The sequence below is a fragment of the Zonotrichia leucophrys genome, chromosome 1A (assembly GCF_028769735.1).
Source record: "Zonotrichia leucophrys gambelii isolate GWCS_2022_RI chromosome 1A, RI_Zleu_2.0, whole genome shotgun sequence".
Lineage (NCBI taxonomy): Eukaryota > Metazoa > Chordata > Aves > Passeriformes > Passerellidae > Zonotrichia > Zonotrichia leucophrys.
This window is the reverse complement of record NC_088170.1, coordinates 41,096,048-41,116,046: the sequence shown is the minus strand read 5'-3', so window position 1 is coordinate 41,116,046 and position 19,999 is coordinate 41,096,048. Positions and strand designations below refer to the sequence as shown.

Below are 19,999 nucleotides of genomic sequence, written 5' to 3'. Positions count from 1 at the left end.
TGCTTGATTGTGCTTCCAACAATGGTATATTGCAATACTGCAATACATACAGCCTCATCACTACTATCACTCAATGGAAGAGCTTCTGCTGGTATCCAAAGATTTCATGGCATTTGAGTTGCTTTTAGTGGAATTTGCTGCAAAGACATTTACATACGGAGCATACTTTAAAACAACTAACTTTATTGGGATTTTGACCTACAGTAATGTTTGCATGGACAATACAATGTGTCAGACAGGACTTGCTTGCTGTCTAGATGGCAAAGGGAGTCTCCATAGCAAGGGTTCTTACAGGGTCATCTTAGCTGGATTGGCTGAGACTCCCTAAAACATGTTTCTGTACAATTTTTGTAACCCAGCTGACCCATGGTCCTACCTGACCACTGCAAGATATATTATGTGTATAGATCACCTTACCCTATGTACAAAACATTTCCCAACTATCTTAAGTATGTACAATAGACTGTCCTACATGATCATTTCTACACATGCAGGAACTGTTCCTATTGATTGTCTTACTCTTGTACAATTGATTAACTTTGCAGCAGGAACTGCCTGTGAATATCTGGGACAGCCAGATTCTTTGCCCAGGATGTTAATCGACATGCTTAAGCATACAAATTGGTCTAGCCACAGCAGGGTCTGCCTGGGGAATCTCAACAACTGTCTGAAATTCCCACCGGGACCACTCCTGGTAACAAGCTGTCAAATACTTCTTGTGCCAGCTGTTCCATCAATCACCTAGCTTCAGCTTGGGCTGCTGTCTCAAACCAGTCCTTTATCTCATCTGTGCAGAAATCAAGCCTGGGAGTTGCTGGACCACTGAGGGTATTTAAGTGCACTAGGGGTGCACACAGGCACAGCCCTGAGAACCAACTATGCTACAATCATAATTAAAGAATTAAACTTTATTTTTCTGCTTAAGTCTCATAGCCCTTGCCCATTAGCTCAGCTGGCTGGAGCATGGTGCTAATGACACCAAGGTCGTGGGTTCAATCTCTCTACAGAGCCTTCACTTAAGAGCTTGACTCAATGATCCTTGTGCATCCCTTCTAACTCAGAGTATTTTGTGATGCCTGTCTAAATGATGTCAATATCTGACCTAGTGAACTGGCTTCAAAGTTGATGAAAGTGGCTAAGAAGTAATTCACCTCATACTGCAGCAAATGCCCAAAGATAGGTGATCTTCATGCCATGCTTTACCTGAGTTTGGTTGTGCCGTATCAGACTACTGATTTTGACTGAGAGTGCAGATGTCAACATTTCTGATGGGAAATCACCTAATGCAGCACTGGTACTCAGATTTGTGGTCTGTTGTTTCGGGGAACAGTAAAAGCTGCAATATTATCTATATGTATAGCAAAGAATGGAGCTTTCCATATTTCTCTTTCAGATCAAATGTTCATCTCTTACAAAACCCTCTTCACCATCCCTTCAAGTTCATAAATCAATTGCAGCACATGTGGGCTAAACTATTTAAAGGAGATGGCTTTTCTGCTCTATCAGTGATTAAAGGACTGTGTATCTGGGCCATTTACTCACAGCAGAGCAGGCAACTGATCATTCTACATTCTGCCTTCTTTAGTTCACCTGACGTTGTCACCAGTGTGTCAAGCAACATGTGGGAAAACAAACTCACCTCATCTGTATTCCACCTATCACATACAGTACTGCCTTATCAGCTGTTCCTTCTGCTCTGGGACAGTGCAGATCACAATGAATTTAATGCCTCCATTTCCCTTGGAGTGAACTGACACAAGATTCCATGTTTAACAATGAAGTGCAGAAGCCAAGTGCTCAAACTGCACACCTTCAATAGTTTGTTCTGGAGCTTCTTCATGTAAGACTGAACTGAAAAAACCACAATACTCTGCAGCCACATATGTGCAAATCACAGCTATAATAGATGAATGTTTCACAAGTTTTTTTTGCCTTTTATTTAATGCTCAAAGACCATTTTCAGTTTCCAATTATTTTGTGGCATGCATTGTTGTATTAGATGCATCTACACATTAGGACCAAAGCTGACTAACACAACTAAAGGGATCATATAAAGTGAATTTACACTGCCAAGTAACTTTCCAGTTTGCAGTCACAGCCATATATGGCCACATAAATTCGGAAGAGTTTTGTGTGGGCCATACTGAGTAGTGCAAGAATGAAGAATGCAGCTGTGGAATAGTTCAATTTTACTGGCACCATTATCAGCAGCCCACACTTCAAGGACGCTTACTGCTGATTACTGACTGCACGTAGCAGGTTTAGTTAATGGGAGAGAGTTCCAAATCCTAACAGCTAGTGAGTTGAGGGAGAGCTTTTAAGCACCCATCCATGTTCCTTGAGGTTATTGGCAAGGCAGTGAGGAGACAGGCCAAGTTATGTTGGGGAAGGTTACAAGCATCTTAGTACAACTGGCTGTTAAAATCTTCAAACTAACTGGTTTAAAGAAATATATCCAGCAAGCTGCCATCTCAACTGTGTCTGACCCTGCTCCTGGAAATGCTGTTATTTTGGCTCAGCTCCACAGCTAAGTTTCCTCCTCTTCTATCCCATCCCTTATAACGCACCCCAAGCAAAGATATATCTTTCCTTGGCCATTCTTTCCTGTGCTCCATCTCTCTTCCAAGCAGGCTGCTGGTAATTTGGCAGCATCTGCTTCTAGGGAGAGAATGAACCTAGCCTCTTTGTGGTGCACCAGCAAGGCGAATAGCTGTGTCACCTTGCAAAAGCAAAAATAAGTCTTCTGACATGCTTAATTCACAGCAGCAAAGCAGATATGTTGGTTTGCTGGCCCTAGAAATTCTGATATAATCCATAATACCTTGTCTTCCCTTTCTTGCAGTGAAGTGTCCAGTTTTCCTCTAAAACCTGAGAGAAAACAACAGCCACAGCCAAGACTAATTTTCTGTGCCTTTCCTCAGGACACTGGTATCTCTAAGCTACACAGCATGTATTTTAAGAGCTGCAGGATATGTTAAGAAACACTGCCAAATACCAAATACTTTAGTCTCCAAATTCTGCCTTTTAAAAAATTAATATGCTACTGGAAACTGTTGCCTGAATTCTAAATAGCTACTTGAAAACAAAAAAGCATCCATATTATTTATGGAGGATCTAATATTATGTGCTCTCTTCCACTGAGCAGGAACAGGAGTAGAAGCAGGACTCTTCCCAGGTCTTAAGGGCTTAATCTAACATGCCAGCTCTGCTGCATTAGAAGGAAGAGGCTGGAAGCTCATACATATCCAATGGGAAAAAAACAAACATGAAATGAAATGTTTTCTGCAGCAGCTAAAATACGTTCCAAAACAACTGAACATCAGTGAATGAAAGCTAAGCAGAAAGTTCTCATGCCATTACTCAGTTTAAATCCTTTTAAAAGTCAGAAATTGGTATTGATTGCAGGCTTAAAAAAGAACTATGGAGGGTCATTTAAACTGAAACACAGCATATACTGTAACAGTGAATCCATAGATCACTTCAGAGAAAGACAAGCTTTCTAGTAAACATCCAGCATCAGCTCTATGTTTTCTTAACACCAGGCAGCAAAATACAGCTCCCAAGAGTGCAGGTGAAATACATGAACCTAAACCAATCATTAAATCCTCTCTAGGGGCTACATAAGAAACAAATGAGATGAGCTTCTACAGCTGTCTGTAAACAGCTCCTCTGTCGTCTTTGCTAAAACCTGCAGAATGATCTGGATATGAGCCAGCATCATTCCTGTTTTTTTTAAAACTCTGTTTATATTTATAACTCTTTGCTCTCCTTTGCCAGTGTCTATCACATTCTCCTATGCTCAGTACTATATATTGTGGTTTTTTGGCCACTGAAACCAGGGAAATTGCTTGGTATGGAAAATGATGAACTCTGAACAAGAGGGGCAAACCTGGAAAGACCTATTTAGGCATCAATACCTGCATTCAGCTAGACACTTGTCCTCAACCTAAAGCCTATGGGTTGCATGCAAGATAATCTAGTGTGGATGTAGGTCACCGGTCATATAAAAAATCAAGGCTGAGTGAAGAGGGAGGGACAAAACAGTTTTGCTCTGTAGCCTCATATCTACTCAGTGCTTTGCCTATAAATCAGAAATTGGGGATCACTGAAGTAAGCTCTCTTGATTATTATTTACTTAACTAGATTGGACCATACCCAAATGACCAGAAGGAAAACACTAAGAGGTCTGTCTTCCCCAGCTGAGAGACTAATTAAAAACCCTACAATTTGCAGAAAAGCACATGTAACATAGACACGTACAGGATTGATAGGAAAAAACCTCCTCCTTGCTATAAAGCTATAAAGAACAGAAGGGGGATCTCTGGCTAATTAGGTTAATATCACCTTATGGCTTCATGTAAAAGAAACAATGAAAAATAAAAACAGAAACAAAGTCTTTTTCTCAAGAATCACTTTTTTTCCCTTTTCCATCTCTTTCTAAAGCTTTCTGTATTCAGTATTTCACAACGCGGTGTGCTTTGAATTTCCCCTCTAGTAAGTACAGCAATTTGCTAAATTTAGGGGTTTTTTCCTTGTTTCAGGGTCCTGTTCAGAACAATCTGCTAAGTAATACAAATTACTGCCACCAACTTCAAATGCTAAAGTCTGAATATTTCATTCTACCTCAACAGGTAAAAAAAACATACAGCTCCAAATCGATGCTGTGCCTCCATGTTCTGATTTAAACTTTTTAAGTATGAAAATATAATTACTTTGAGTAAGTGATTCCCAACCCCCCCACCCCATTGACTGAACTCTTTTAACAATAATTTCTTTTGGAAGGGCATCCATACAAAAAAGATAGCCATTGTACTAATGCTACCTTGTCGAAGTGTGTGTACTTAGAGTTTCACACACCTGTGCTTGAGGAATGCAAGGCAGTTAGGTGTTTCCAGTAACAGACTTGGGTTTATTGAGCAAGATTCTTAAGATTTCACCATTGCTACTAGGAAGAAGTATCCTTAAAAAAACATAGTGTGATCAGATGGACAGCCAGAATCCTCTTGCTAGCAAGTGAAATTCTAAGCTGCTACACAAAACATTTCATTAGCTGCTCTCATTCCAGAGAACTGCACTGATTTTAGCCATTTAGCATCTTCCAGTTACGTGTAATTTGGGTTACAACCACGTCAGCTAGAATTAGTTGTCATCAGGGAGAATATTTTTAGGCAGTAGTTCCCCTGCAATTCACCAGTCAAGAGAGATGAGGAAAAAAGGGTGACATGAAATCACAAGGATATGACTGACACCTGTGTCTGTGTCTGTACCTTGAGCTCATCTGCATCATAGAAGTCTATGCGCACGGCCGGGACCATCCACGTCTGGAACAGAGTGGCCAGGATCTGTTTGGCAATTGCATCTGCGATGAGGTGGAAGTGGAGCGGGTTCCGCCTGATACAAGGAGGGAGAGGAACGCGTTAGTTCAAAGGTTTCTAATTCCTGTTCTTAAAGGACAACATCAGAATTTACGAAGTTTTATCTGTGTCTACCATGTCAAGTTTTGTGTTTGCAGCATGTCTGGTGGAGTCCTGCTCTGTGGCCAAAATGCTGAGACGCAATTTGAATACACATGACCACAACACAATACTCAATCAGTTTCTGGGTGGCTATGAACTCACAGAACCTTTGACTCCAGCAGAATGTCATGATTTATAACACCTAAGAGTCTTGTCCCATGCACCAGCTCCTTAAAAAAAGGCCAAGTTAATATGCCTTTGGGGACTTGAGCTTTAGAAATGATTGTTTCAGTTCCTAGGTGAACCTGATAATTTATCTTTGTAGTAAGAAGACTGTCCTAGGTTAAATACAACAATTTAAATTAAGTTCAATTCTGGGACCCTTGAGTTTACATAGAACTTTTCTACAAAACAATCTTGGGGAACCAACAGCTGTCCCATAGGAGCCCAAAATTAGATGTTTCATGTGAGTGCCTTCTAGCTATTCACTGGCATAGTGAACAGAATGGAAATTGCAAATCTTACCATATCCTTTTTTCCTACTGGTTAAAGAAAGGCACCAGAGTGCCTTTTACTTCAAAACACCAGATCTGGGTTCACCTCTCAAAACACCAGATCTGGGTTCACCTCTGTAATCACATGACTTAGGCTAACTGAAAAGCTTCAAAACAAGACGGGTGAAGCCAGTATCAGCAAGACTGGCAAGCTCTGACAAAGTGTATGGGTTTTTCTATACTAATGTGAACTTAGACATTATAAATACCTTGTTTAATTCCCTTAACCTCCCTCCCTTTTTGGGGGAAAATAAGCAACAAAATTTGATCTTAACTTCTGCGGTAGGAAACCTACCAGTGGAAATTACTCACTAATCTTCCATGTTTAGCCCTAGCTTAGCAACTTTCTCTGTCAGCAAAAAAGGACAGACTTTGAAAGAACTACTAAGAGGAAAATATGCTTGTTTAGACTTCAGCATGGGATCAACCTTTCTTTGATCCCTAGAGTGGAATAGTGGATTCTCATTCCTATGGAATTTGTAAAGCTAAATGAGTGTACTTGCTAATTGGTATTTTTCATCTAACAAGAGAAGTATTTAGTTTCAGATGTTGATTAAAGCAGAAGATGAGTGATGCTACTACATTCTTCAGTGTCAATGAAAAGTGAGGAAAACTATGTTAGCTCAAGCCAATATACTTCCATTACATTTTTGGGCTTACCCCAAAAAATGAAGGTTATTTTTTCTCCATTTTCTACATTAATAAAAAATGTGTGCCTTCCTTTTAATGTTTCTCTTCTTGCTTTGATGAGTAATACTGCTTCCCACTGAACAAAGTCCACAGGAAAATGTAAAAATACATATATTTGTTCATATTATTTTAACAGACCCCTCAGCAGAAAGAGGAGATTGTAGTGAGAAGCAGTGTATGACTAGATTTTGCAGATCCAACCCAGCACTCGGGGCTGCGAGTGAAGCTGCTGTATTGGCTTCAAGGACACTGTGGATCACATTATGTGCTTACAGGAAAAGCAGAAAAGGGCTGGGTAGAAGCCTTATATATGAGATAATCATGATGGCAGAATAAACCCACAGCTGATCTGCCTTAAACAATATCCAAAACACTAAGCCACAACACGCTTTTCAGAAGACAAAGGTCTCTCAATCTCCAGCTTGTCCTGGAGGGAGGAGGGGAGGGGGAAAGGCACAAGCTGCCAGGTGCTGAGTGTCCCATTACCAAGCTAAAGGGATCACAGCAATTACATTTGCTTCACTAGCCCAGCAGGAGAGTAGAAGAGGACATCCTGGCTCATGCAGATTCCGCAGTAACCAGGCACCTTGCCAAGAAAAAAATCAGGAAATAGCAGTGATCAGGAGATACATCTCATTAGTAGAGACAAGGCCAAGAGAAACAAAGTACAACACCGGTGGCTTTGGGTACTGGCAGAGCAGTATCTCAAGACAAATAAATGTTCAATATCAACATACACATCCCACATAGCTCCCTCTGCTATGGAGGGGCTGAGTCTGCGTTCTGGTAGGACTATTTCCCAGCTGGCGTTCTTCAGCAATTTCCTTCCCTTTTTTATTCTGGGTTATTTATCTTATATTCTAAAGCAGAATAAGAAGAGTAAAAATTCAGTTAAAAAAAAGGAAGCTCCGTCTTCTTTCAAATGATCATTTAGTTAAATGGAATTTATATAAAATATTTCAAGATGAAACACACTAGTTGAAAAGAAAAAATCTGACACAAAGACACTCAGATGTTCAGTAGCAGTTTATACTTATCTGAATGACCCAGAGTGTATGAAACTTATATGGGAACAAGTGGGTGACATTTACTTTAGTTCATCTCCTGCTGGGAGAAAGAAAAAAGGATAGCTGTACTCCCACACAGAAATCTCTTTCAAGTTGTTAGCCTCATGGTAAAGATTCAGCTGGAAGGAAAGTGTGTGTCAGAGGCAAGGCAAAAGATTATCACTTACAAAAATATATCCCCAAAACAGTATAGTGACCTGATGACATCTGCAACTAAATGTGCATCAGCCACAGAAAATTTTACTCCAGATGAGATTTCAGTTCTGTGAAATGTGAGGCTTAGCACGGTGCTGGATGCCAACAGTACACAGCCTCAAAGCTGGAAGACCTCCTGAAGGTAACCGGACTGGCATACACACAGATGACATCTTTCACCTCTTCTGCTGTCTGCAATATGTGAAGCCTAAAAGATATGGATTGTTTCAAAGTGTTTAAGAAACAAGTTTAGAAGCTTGAAGATCAACCAACATTCATTATAACAGAAACAGAAGAGATTCTGAAAGATGAGAAATCTTTCTCAACAGATGTATGAAAGGGATGTCATGATTATCTGACAACATGATTGAATCAGTGGCTATAAGAATTGGGGATGACGATCAGGATATTGTGAAGGATTTCCACTGAAAGCTGAATTTCATTAAACTGGGACATTTTGCTCATTTTCCACAGGGCACATCAAGAAAAATAAAACAACCACACACATAAAGGCTGGTTGTATCTTATACTGATAGAAATCCCTATACTGTACTGGGGACAGTATATTCAACTATGGAATAACATGGGTCAATAAAAGGCAACTGTGATAAACTTCTAACACAAAACTAACAGGTTTTGGAAAATCCTCAGTATTCATGTGAATTAATCTGTTTAGGAATAAAGGTTTCTAGCATCCTAGGTTTCAGAACAATGAGCCCCAGGTCTTCCAGATTCCTTACTGCAGAAGCAGGTATTGAAACAGCCATAGAATTTCTCACAAGGTCCAGAAATACTTAATCTTATTTAATTCAATTATTTTGAACATTTGAATTTCTACCAAATACAACTTTTCACAGTTTCTGCTACATGGAAAATGCTGATGCAATAATGTCTTAATTTGGTAAAATATAGTTCCAAAATATGGCTATTTCCCATTAAGTGGAAACTTAAGGTTCTAAGTACTCTGTTCAAAAACTGCAAATCTTCCTATATTAACTTATTTCCACTTATCTTAAGATCAGAACACTATATGATGAAGTAAACCATATGTAAAAAGCACACATTTACTTTCCTAAATTACTTTCCTCAAAAGTGAACAAAGGGAAATTCTAGCCAAGATTTTCAAGCATGGATGCTTAAGTATAGGTTCTTAAGCCTAAATATAGGAGTTTGAATGAATGCCCTCATTTTGAAAATTGCTGAGGTCCTATAAAATTAGGAAAATGAAAAGATGACAATTTTTTAAAAGTCAGGCCATGAATTTAGAAGTCTATTCCAAGGTACCCATTTCTCTACATTTTTTTCTTATCATGATGTCTTATTCTTGCATTTCAAAACCTCTTATTCTTCATCAGATTTATGATCTGCTTGCTCAAGCATTTGTGGTCCTTTCTTTTCAAATAGCCACTGCCATAGAGTTAAATACAGAAATCTACAATTGAGAAAGGGAGTAGTGAACCAAGGCTCACTCTTCCCTTCTGCACTATTCCACAGCTCAATTGTTAGTAATTCAAAAGGCAGCTCCTTGGCTGCTTGGTTACACAGTTCTCTCTCTGAAACAGAGAAATTTTATTTTCTAAGAATACAAAAAGGTCCGTAGTCCAGGGGGTTTATTTCCAAAACCTATACTTTATTAAGGGAAGCACAACAAGGTAATACCTCTTATATCTCTAACAAATGGTTACAAGAACTTCAAACAGGAATTATAAAAGGCAGTTTGGGAAACTTTTTCTCCTAATGCCCATATGACAATCCCGCTCTCATATGAGAAAAATTTTAATGTGAAAATCTTCAAGATGTTTTTATACCACTTCACACCCAGTATTGATGAAAATGCTCCCCAAACTATTGGAGAGAGACTAAATACACACTTGCTGCATCACTCATGGATCTTCTTGTTTAGTGTTTACTTACAGAACTTCTTTGAGAAGTACTAAGAGTAAATCATGAGCAGATTTTTTTAAACATTGCTTTCTCCATTATGCTTCTATTGTTAGGACAGCTAGAAAAAACAAAAAGTGTGTATTGTTGATGCATTCATATGGATCAGAGAAACCAGGCCACACTTTATGTGTTTTGCCAGAATAACCTCACACAAAATAGACTGACACATTAGAAAAGTTGGAAACACTGTCAGAGGCTTTGAATTCTCAAATTAACTCCATTAAGGCAAAGTGGTCTCAATGGAATATAGCCATTAGATTATATAAGCTTTAATTACCAGCCAGTGTTGACTTGTGACTTTTACTTGGAAATTACATGTCATCCTTTTAATTTAATTTAGATTTTCATTTGCTTTGTCTTATTCTACTTGTTCTGAGAAAAAAAAAAAAAGAGTTCATTATTCTTACAGCATTCTGTAACACAGCTTCATATCCTTATCTTAAAAATGCTCAGACATACACTTTAAGGTTACAAGCAGCCTTCTTAAAGCAGAGAGGCGACTTTATATTAAAAAGCATTTGTCTGGCTGTCTGGTTTTGTTTACATTTCTTCCAAAGCCCCCACACTCCTATGCCACTACTGCTGTAGTATAAATGGAGAGTTCAGCCAAAGGAGTAAATGCAGTGTCTCCTATGAAGAGGGGAAGTTAATTGTTTACAGATTGTCAGGCTGACCTAACTGCCAGAAACATGCTATAATTGTGTAAGTTTGTTTTTTATTTTGCTTCCAAATGAAACATAGTGTTAGGCACGTCTTTGAAAAAGGACACATTAAAAACCATTTTAGCTCTTACTCAAGTTAAGACTTACCCGAACCGAGAAATTATCTTTTTAACATGTAACTAGGATTGTGGGCTGTTTCTGTAGCACTCTAGGATTTGCAATTTTTAGAAATGGAGTAAAACATTGAAAAAATCACCAATATAACTTGGACCAATAGTTGCAAAAGATTCAAGGAACATTATCAACCACAGAAAACTGCTTCAATTTTGAAAAAGAAATGCAGGTGCTTTTTAGCTTACCACTATAATCACTGTTTCCAAAAGTATTTGCATTTCATTCTGCCTATTTGACCCAATATAATACATTTTTAGTGTTTAGTCTTTTGGTTTGGAACAACTAAAGTGAGGCTGCTCTAAGGACATGGTGATATGCTTGTGTTAAACTCAGATAATTTTTTTTTACCCCTGCAATGACTTTATAAAATCTGTCATAATTGGGAACTGGATGTGCAAGAAAGGAAAGTGGCAAAGTTGCAGAGTAGGACTGAGTATTCATTCTACCAGCCTCCCTCTGTGCAGTGCTGCCAATGCATATTTATCAGACTGCAAGCCCTGCACTATCCCAGCTCTGCTGAGTCTCCTCCTGAGAAGAGACTGTCAGTTATGTCAAACTGGGTGTTAAAAGCTGCTGGATTTTGTGGCTGGAGCATACATTTTTGAAAGACAAAACTGGAATCAAGCTCCTTTATCACTGGGAATGAAACACATTTCTGAATTATGGTGTTCTTATGTGGAATCAATCACACTACACCTTTCCTCTCCTTTTCCCACTCTGGAATCTGAAGATAGATGTGGTTTCTCAAATGGTCTGAACAAGTAGCTTGCCTAAGTCTCATAATATATATGGTATGACTCAAATCTTGGTGTTTTAGGCCTGTGGAGAGCTGAAATGTTCAATATGCAGGATTTGCTGTACATTCCTGCAAGAGAGGAGAGACAGCACACTCCATCTATAGAAAATCCTGTAGCTTTTATCCTTAATGACCCAGCACTCCTGCTGTTTTGAGTCTCTATTTAGTACTCTAGCTAAAGTTGGGGGTATAACAAATATGTTAATGCTCCCTGGGATTAGACTGACATGGCCTCCTTTTCTCAGAGCTTTTCTATTAGAGAAGTAGAGATTTCCTATGGAAGTAGGGAATTTAGATATATAGGTTTGTATCAAAATGCATGCTAACACATTACTAACCTGTACAGAAATGCCAAATTACTTAAATAATAACCTGTACAGAAATGCCAAAAGAAGGACATGACATCTTCATGAATTCCAGATAGATTCAGTGACATCATTGTCTTACAACAAACACCAACTGAGGTGCAGGAAGACAGGTGAGGACATTAAGCCTGGTTGCTTTGAGGGGTCAGTTGTTTCATCAGTAGATTGAATTCAGGGTGTGTCGAAGGAAAAACAAAATCTCTATGACAATAAGCTTGACAGCATATTTTTTCTGTTCTTGCAAAACTGTTAAAATTGAATGTGGTGATACTGGAAATGAAGGACCAGTAGCCTAACTTACAGATTAGGATAACAAACTTCTTGTTAAGCAAACTTCTCCATTGGAAGCATATAGATCTTTCAAACAATGGCTTTTTCGACAATGCCAGCTAGCATGTACCCCCTGGTGCATATTTAGGATTAGAAGAAGGGACATCTCCATGCCTGTTCTCACTGACGACCCTCAAGTCAGAGGTAAACTTGATGCTGACATCATGAAGCACTGACTACCTGAACCAACCACTTCCAACTCTCCTAATTCAATCCTCCTAAATGCACTATCATGACCTGTCTTCATTCTTCATTCCTATAACTAAACAGATCATACCAACCAAAAGACGCCTTTGCAATCATCACCATTTCTGAATTGCATAGTGGTCTCCCCAAGAACATCATTTGCACATGGCAACCAAAGCAAAGAAACTTAGTTCTAAATCAATATTCAGCTTAATTTGTTGTTTCTTTTTGCTTATTCTGCATCCTTCTACAGAACTGCCATTCCAAAGATAAAGATCCAAGAAAGGAGTGCTACTGAAGCATGGCCATGGAGTCATAGCATCAATTGATGCTTAAGAAGTCTGTGTTTTCTAGAAGATAAAGAAATGTCTGTCTCTGTCTCTTTTCTGAGAATATCTTCTCTTTCTAGCAAACAATTTAATACCTAGTGAGAAACCCTAGTTCTAGGCAGGAATGGACTTAGACTTGTCTTTAAGTATGTTCTGAGCAAACAAGGGAGATAGGTTATCTGGAATGTGCTCAGGTTTCATTAGCTATACTGGACTTTATCTTGACCACCTCTGCTGAGTTCAACAAATCCTTTTACATGAGCAGCAGTGCAAGCCAAAACCACTATGTTCTTGACAGAGGCAGAATCCATCAGACTTAGAAATACCAATATTAATTACCTTTTTTTGTTTAAACATTCTAATTTTTATTATTTAATAATTTAATTACATGACAGTATTGTTTATAAATTTGCTAATTGCTCAGAGGAGTGCCTTAAGTAAAACAGGGACATTTCCTTCAAAGAACAGAGAGAGGTTGTTTAAACCTTTGAGCTGTGAGATGCCTATTATTTACAGAACATTTGGAAACAGAGAGATTAAAGCCTTCTCAAAATGGATGCAAGTATTAGAATAGACAAACAGGGAGAAGCTTACCAATAGGATAACTAGTGTCACCAGAAAAATATGATTTTCCATTAAATCCCTTAGAAACAACAAAAAAAAAATACAAAACCTCCCCATATCCTTGCAATATAAACCCAGTTTACACTGAACAATTCAAACTTCTAATTGGAAATAGATACAGTTTTACCATTTACCAGAATTTTAATGTTTAGTAAAATCCCCCAAAGAGAATGACATGGATATTTACTGTATTTTTGCTTTGTTGTGTTTTTTAGCATTGTTCTTCTGGTGCTACCCCCATCTAACATGAACATGCTACTTCCCAAAAGACTTCCAAAGATTGTGTGTTGATAATGGAAGCTGCTCTCCTATTTTGATTAAACAATACTTGTGGAGTTTTTTTTCATACTGGACAAGGTGAGCATTTATATTATTTTAGGAAGCCTACCAAAAATGACAAAATGGTGTACTAAAAAAATTGTCAGGGAGTGACTACTAAGGCTTCCAGCAGGAGACTGGAGGCAAATATAAGGAGTAAAGTGTGGGAGTGGAATGCCCCACTCATGATAGACACAAGAAGATATTACCACATGACATGAACAAAAGTAATTCACTCTTGCACAAAACTGTCTTTCAAAAAAAAACAGCATATTGAAACTACCTCCCTCAATAAGTTGCTTGTACTGCAAGCATATTTTACTAGTCTATTTATCCTGTTCAAATCAAACAGTCTGATCACTTCCCCAATTTTAATCCACTTTTGGCAACATCGTGGGAAAGCATTTCTGAGAGAATTTCTAAACTGGACAATGGATACACACATATGCCCACACAGAGTTTAATGTGAATTCTCTTTTCCCGGAGTTGCTGTCTATTAAGGGAATTGGTTATTTGGTTTTCATTGTACATTTATGCCTCTCAGCTTTAGGAGCTAACTGTGCTAAAACCAGGCTGCAAAACCTTCTGTGGGACTGTCAGCAGCCATTCCAAAGCCAGAATAAAGCACCTGAATTTAATGAAACAGTGTATATACTGACTGTAACAGCAGGTTTACTTCGAAAACAAATATCAAAATTGGAATCTGGGACAGTTAAGCAACCAATGTGAATTTATCATCTACACCTGTGCCATAAACTGATACCAGAAATAGGCTAAATGAATACAACACTGTTATTACCATTATCACTATTTTACAGCATTCAGGAGTGTGTAGATGCTTTACAGTGAAGATAGATACAATCCCTATTCCCACAATGGAACAGGAGCAGCAGGTGGATCTCTGATCCCTCTTACTCACTGCAGAAAATCTTCAAGCAGGTGAAATCTATTTGAGATGATCATGAATTAAATGTTTCATTCCTTAAAAAGAGAAAGGAACCAGGGAAGGGAATCTGACCTTCTTTTGAAGTAACACAGTAAACCTACAAAAAGCTCACGTAGTAATAATCAGATACACAATATACAGGAAAAGAAAACTTCCTTTACCTGTGAAATAAGACAGACTTGACAAGTGTGACAACATCCCGACTGGCATTGTACCCTGCACAGACAATGGCAACGTGGATAGTCTGTGGGAGAAAAGGAACAAAAAGAACAAAATTAAAGCCTGCTCCTGTGCTTGTCACTTGTTAAGGAGAGCACACACATGACACTGCTGTTGTTCAGTGCTGCAATTGTTAGGGATTTGAGTGGGTGTTTTGCAGCTGTTTGCAGCCCACTTGAGGCAGTTTGCTAAAAACATCTTAATTGAGTTATAGCACCATCATCATTCCAAAGTCATTACTACCACTACATTTCATCAGATGTTTGAGTAGAATTGCATTTATTAGCTAAGACACATGTGTGCATGTATGTACACACACCCTCCCCAAGTAAGCAGCACACAAAATCCTGAGTGTGCAAACATACAGATATTTTTAATCTCCTGAACTAAAGTTTAAAATTGTATCTGATAATTAGAAGCAGGTATGATCTCAGAAGTTTTGAATTATTTCTGTCTTATGCACAGCCCCTATGGAGAGGGTGAGCAAGCTCTCATGGATGAAAGTGACTGTGACCATTGGTTTGCCAGGGTTGGATGGATCCCAGTGATGCGATGGGACTCAGGCTGCGACTACCAGCATGGGCTGTTCTGGCAGCATTAATGCCCCACAAACACATTCTTTCCACCTCATGACTCTGGTAAATTATAATTTATTCTGTGCTTTTTTACCTCCCTTTTAACATGAGGCAGAGGTTTCCTCATCTCTTCAGGAGGAAAGGGAAAATTGAAAAGGCGCTACGAGTCATTATTTAGCAGTAAGTACTAATCTGAAAAATGTTATCACATTACTCTGCTATGCTTTTAAAAAGTAGCCATTTCTGCTCCCTAGGGACAAAAAAAATTAATCCTATCAAGTTTTGACTCCAGGTTCTGTGATCTTCTGTTTCTTAGTGGTCACAGAAATGAAGCAGAGTTCACCATGCTGTCAGCACAAAGCTGCCATTGGAGACACAGCTGTGAAACTGCAGGGAAGCCTCATTTGGCTTCCATTTGAAGCTTGGTTAGCTGGTTTCTCACACACACAGCTCTCATTTTCCACAGAATGCCCACTATGCTGAGAACAAATGAGGAATTCTGTCTCCTCACGTAGCCACAGATTCCCAAAGCCTGGCTTGTAACAGAAGCACATTTACACAAGAAGTGCCATGTGCTGGGCACATCTGAAGAGCCCACAGCCCCATCCATTAAGATCCCCTGGTACAAGGCACAATTTGAATCATACAAGTGCCAAGTGGCTGTGCCACAGTGGAACATCCACATGAATCACAGCTCCCTCCAGCCCTGCTGTGCTTGACAAGCTCAGGCATATTTAAGATCTGATGTTTTAAGAGGACTTGAATTAATAAGACAACTGTCTGTCCAGAGAGGTGTGAGAAAGAATGTACTGTAGTACATTTTGGCAGCCACTCTGTGAGGTATTAGCACTTTATGTTAAAGTCAATGGGAGCCGAGCACACTCAACACTTGGTAAAAATTGATTGTGTTCCTCTCTTGTGATAAGAGGGGGGAACAGAGACTGCTTATTAATGACTTTTATTACAGCAGGAGTCTGTAATGTACTCATTGGCATGGGTTGCTGTGGGTGCACTGATTCCTGATCCTACATGAACTGCCTCCTCTCTCATTGTCACCTGGTTCCCCTCCCAGGCTTCTGGAAGACCTAAAATCCTTCCCCTCAGGAAGGCTCTATTGCCAATTAAAATCAAATTAACAGACAACAGTTTCACCCTTGCTTTAAACATTCACCTGAAAGCACTAGACCAGAAACAAACATTTTAGGGGTTTCCACAGAATAGCACTGTCATATACAGTCATCATTGTTTTATACCACCTACACTTACCAGAAAAGCTCTCAAAGCCACTCTCTCTACCTTACAACTTCCCTCCAAATCAGAATTTATTCTGTCAAGTTCTTGCCCACATCTGTTGTCCTTTTATAAATCAGTTTGTTTCAGAATTGAAAGCATGCATTCCTTGCTGTCTTCTAGTAGCTGCTGTTGCCTTGGATGCTGCTTCAGCCAGGACACAGTGAGAGCAGCACACTACGCTTCTGAATGCTCTCTTCCAGCACAGAGACACAGGCATCCATGTACCTTCTGCTCAGCCTCTCTGTGGTGTTTGATATTACATATCACTTCTATTCCTGCCTGCAATCAGTTAAACAACAGAGCAATAATCCTCAAAGAGAAGAGAAATCAAGACCTTTTCTTTCCAAGTTTTTTTTCCTGCAGCATGCTTCAAGGCTCAGTCTATTCCTCTCCTTTCCTTGATCAACTTTCCTCTCTCTTGTTGTTTAACTGTTAAACAAAGTCAGTGGAAAAACAGATAAGCCAAATGAAGTTATCAGCCGGAACTGCCTGCAGATGTTTGCATCTCAAGGGGAAAAACATTATTTCCAGTTTTCTCCACTCTTGTTCCAAATGCATGTTTGGATTGAGAGCAGCTGGCTGTACCCAGATTCTGGCAAGATATGGCTGTAATAAGCACTTGAAAGAACTTGCACCCTCCTGAGCATACTACTGTAAGCATCACCTCTCAGATTTTGAAAATTGACACTTCTCCCAAACTCCTTTTATCCATCAGCAGATGGCTGGAAGAGTGTATCCCCCATCCCACCAGAGCTGGCCACTGTGATTCACACAACCTCCAGACTGCAGCTAACACCAAGGACTAAAGCCACAGGACCAAAGAATGCTCCAACTTCCACTGCAAGTGTCAGCCTGCCTGTTTGGCTCAACATGTCCCACCAAACTTCTCACACAAGGCTCTGCATGTTACACTTGCCCCTTTACTGTTGGCATTCCATGGCAGTTTTAGATAACACTAGTTACACTCTAGCCTGGATATTTCAAAATCACTGCAGGACCAAACTGACCATTCAAAGTGTCCATCTTCCTACAATGCTCTCTTCTAAGTGAGTGATGGATGTGCTCACCATTTGTTGCAGCAGTTTGGACTCAGGTCATTCACTGGAGATGCTTTTGGATAATGTAACTCACTGCAGCAACAAATGAAATGATGATACGCCTGACGATACAGAGTCAATGAATTCTTCCTCTGTTTATACACAGAGATATGAAGAGGTAATCAAAACACTGTGGAAGTGCATCACAACATTCTCCCTACAGGCTGAGGATCAGGGACATCAACTGAACTATTTTTAATTGTAAATAGTTTAGGAAGCACTCAGGCGTAGGTGCTTCAAGGTACTTAAGGAAGCTAAGCTTCTTTAGGAAAGGGAGTTTAAGTCATAGCAAGGTATACGCTAATGTAGCTCAAAACTCTTACCTCAGCCACTACACACCAGGAAAAGCCTGCCTCTAAATGCAGTACTTCATGTTCTGGCATAATATTAATGTGAAGAAAATATCCAAAACCCAGTTCTTCTACATGAAGAACTGGGCCCCAGATCCATACTGATGAGGAGTATACAGTGCGTAGATAAGCATGCATAACTATTTTTTCTCCTTGGGCTACTTTTTGGAATGTTGAAATATTGAGTTTAAAAAACCTGTATTAGTCCTTTTAGTTAAAAATAATCTTTGGTAAGACATTTCATACCTCAGTAATTTTCCAGTAGACTTTCCATTGTAGATATTTAATCCTTCATAAATAACTGTTGAATGTGATTAAGAGATATTACAAGTATGTTACAAAATACTTGTGTTTGTTTCCAGGGGTTTTTTTCCCCAGTGGCAGATAAAATCTGCTTTACATGTGTTACACTGCTGATGTTGGTGAGGATCTGTTTTTGATGGCTGTGGAGCACTACACACTTAACCCTACTGAACAATACTGTTGAGAACAGGAACAATACAAATATGCCTCTAAAATGCTTTAAATGTTAAGTATCTTGCTAAGCCATTAAATGCTATACTGCTAATTATCAATTTCCTAATATATAACATCTTTCAAAAATATTTAGAAATACACAATTCAAGTAAATGCTCAGTTTAGGGACGCACAAGCTGGAAAGACAGTGGGATAACACTGTAAGGAAAAGGCATACAATTCTGTTAACTTCCACTGGCATTATGCTCTCCTTCTGAAGCCTGTTGTTACTTCTGACATCTGTGTAAGGACTATGCTTACTCATATTTCCAAGGTTTGTGTTCAAATGGTCTGCTCCTGGGAAGGCATGATGGGCATCTGCTCGCTCAAGGGAGAAGTCCCTTGTCTGGGGGTCTGATATTTTTTTGCAGTATAATGCTGGTCCATTTTAAAGTATCAGAAGAACTCTCCTGTGATGCAAGAGTTGAAAGCTGTGGCTGGAATGCAACAAAACCACAGCTATTTGATATAGATCACAATTACCATCACATAGATGATGCTTTATCAGAGATTTAATGTTCATTCATTGTAACTGCATTTTCAAATGTTTTAATCACCATTAAAGACCTTCCCAAATTAGATTGTGAAATGTTATCACCAGTAAATCTCTAAGAACAGACTCAATGAAATGAACAACCCATTCCTGGCACTCGTAGTCTCCACCAGAGCAAGAGTCTTCTTCCTAAGAACCTTTGTTTTTCACTACCCAATTTGTCAACTCTTGCTGTGATCTATTCCAGGGTCAGAACCTAAAAAACCCCTTTGTTTACACATCTGAAACACAGAAAAGAACCAGAGAATGAAAGGCATCAAGATGCCCCTCACACAAACAAGACAAGAATCTACACTAACAGGATAAATGATGAGACCCTTGGCAAATCTGGCAATAGGGAAGTTTCATTTTCACTTCCATTGCTATAACTGAGTTACTGACTGAATTCCTTAAGAGAAGAGTAAGAAGTTGAGATCAAAACAGCATGCAGTGAAATAGGGGGATGGCAAATAATGTGAGATTTCATATTTTATACAAGCATTGCCTCCAGCAGAGTGCTAAACCCCACTGAGCAAGCAAACTCATTGGCAAAACACATTATAAACTGTAAGGCCTCTTAAACTATCCCTACTTTAAGCTACTGTTTTTGTGTCCTAGATTGGTTGGTACATTGAACAACCAAGAACTGAGATTCAGCTCATCACTCCTTAATATAATGATAAGGGAAAAGTGAGGTTTGCTGATTGATGGTCTGATTAAAAGAAATGCCAAAAATCTCACACTGAGGAAATCAGGCCCTCATTATGTGGAGGAGGGAAAA

General features: G+C 39.1%; 1 protein-coding gene across 2 annotated transcripts in view; it reads right to left on the bottom strand.

The window, feature by feature from the left end:
* Positions 1 to 19,999, bottom strand: part of LARGE1 (LARGE xylosyl- and glucuronyltransferase 1) — a 276,230-nt gene that overhangs the window by 119,403 nt on the left and 136,828 nt on the right. For both annotated transcript variants that reach the window (XM_064702500.1, XM_064702499.1), the window contains 2 exons: positions 14,798 to 14,880; positions 5,268 to 5,391 (listed from right to left, as the gene is read on the bottom strand). In XM_064702500.1, coding sequence (XP_064558570.1) covers positions 5,268 to 5,391; positions 14,798 to 14,880 — 207 coding nt within the window. The remainder of the gene's footprint in view (positions 1 to 5,267; positions 5,392 to 14,797; positions 14,881 to 19,999) is intronic.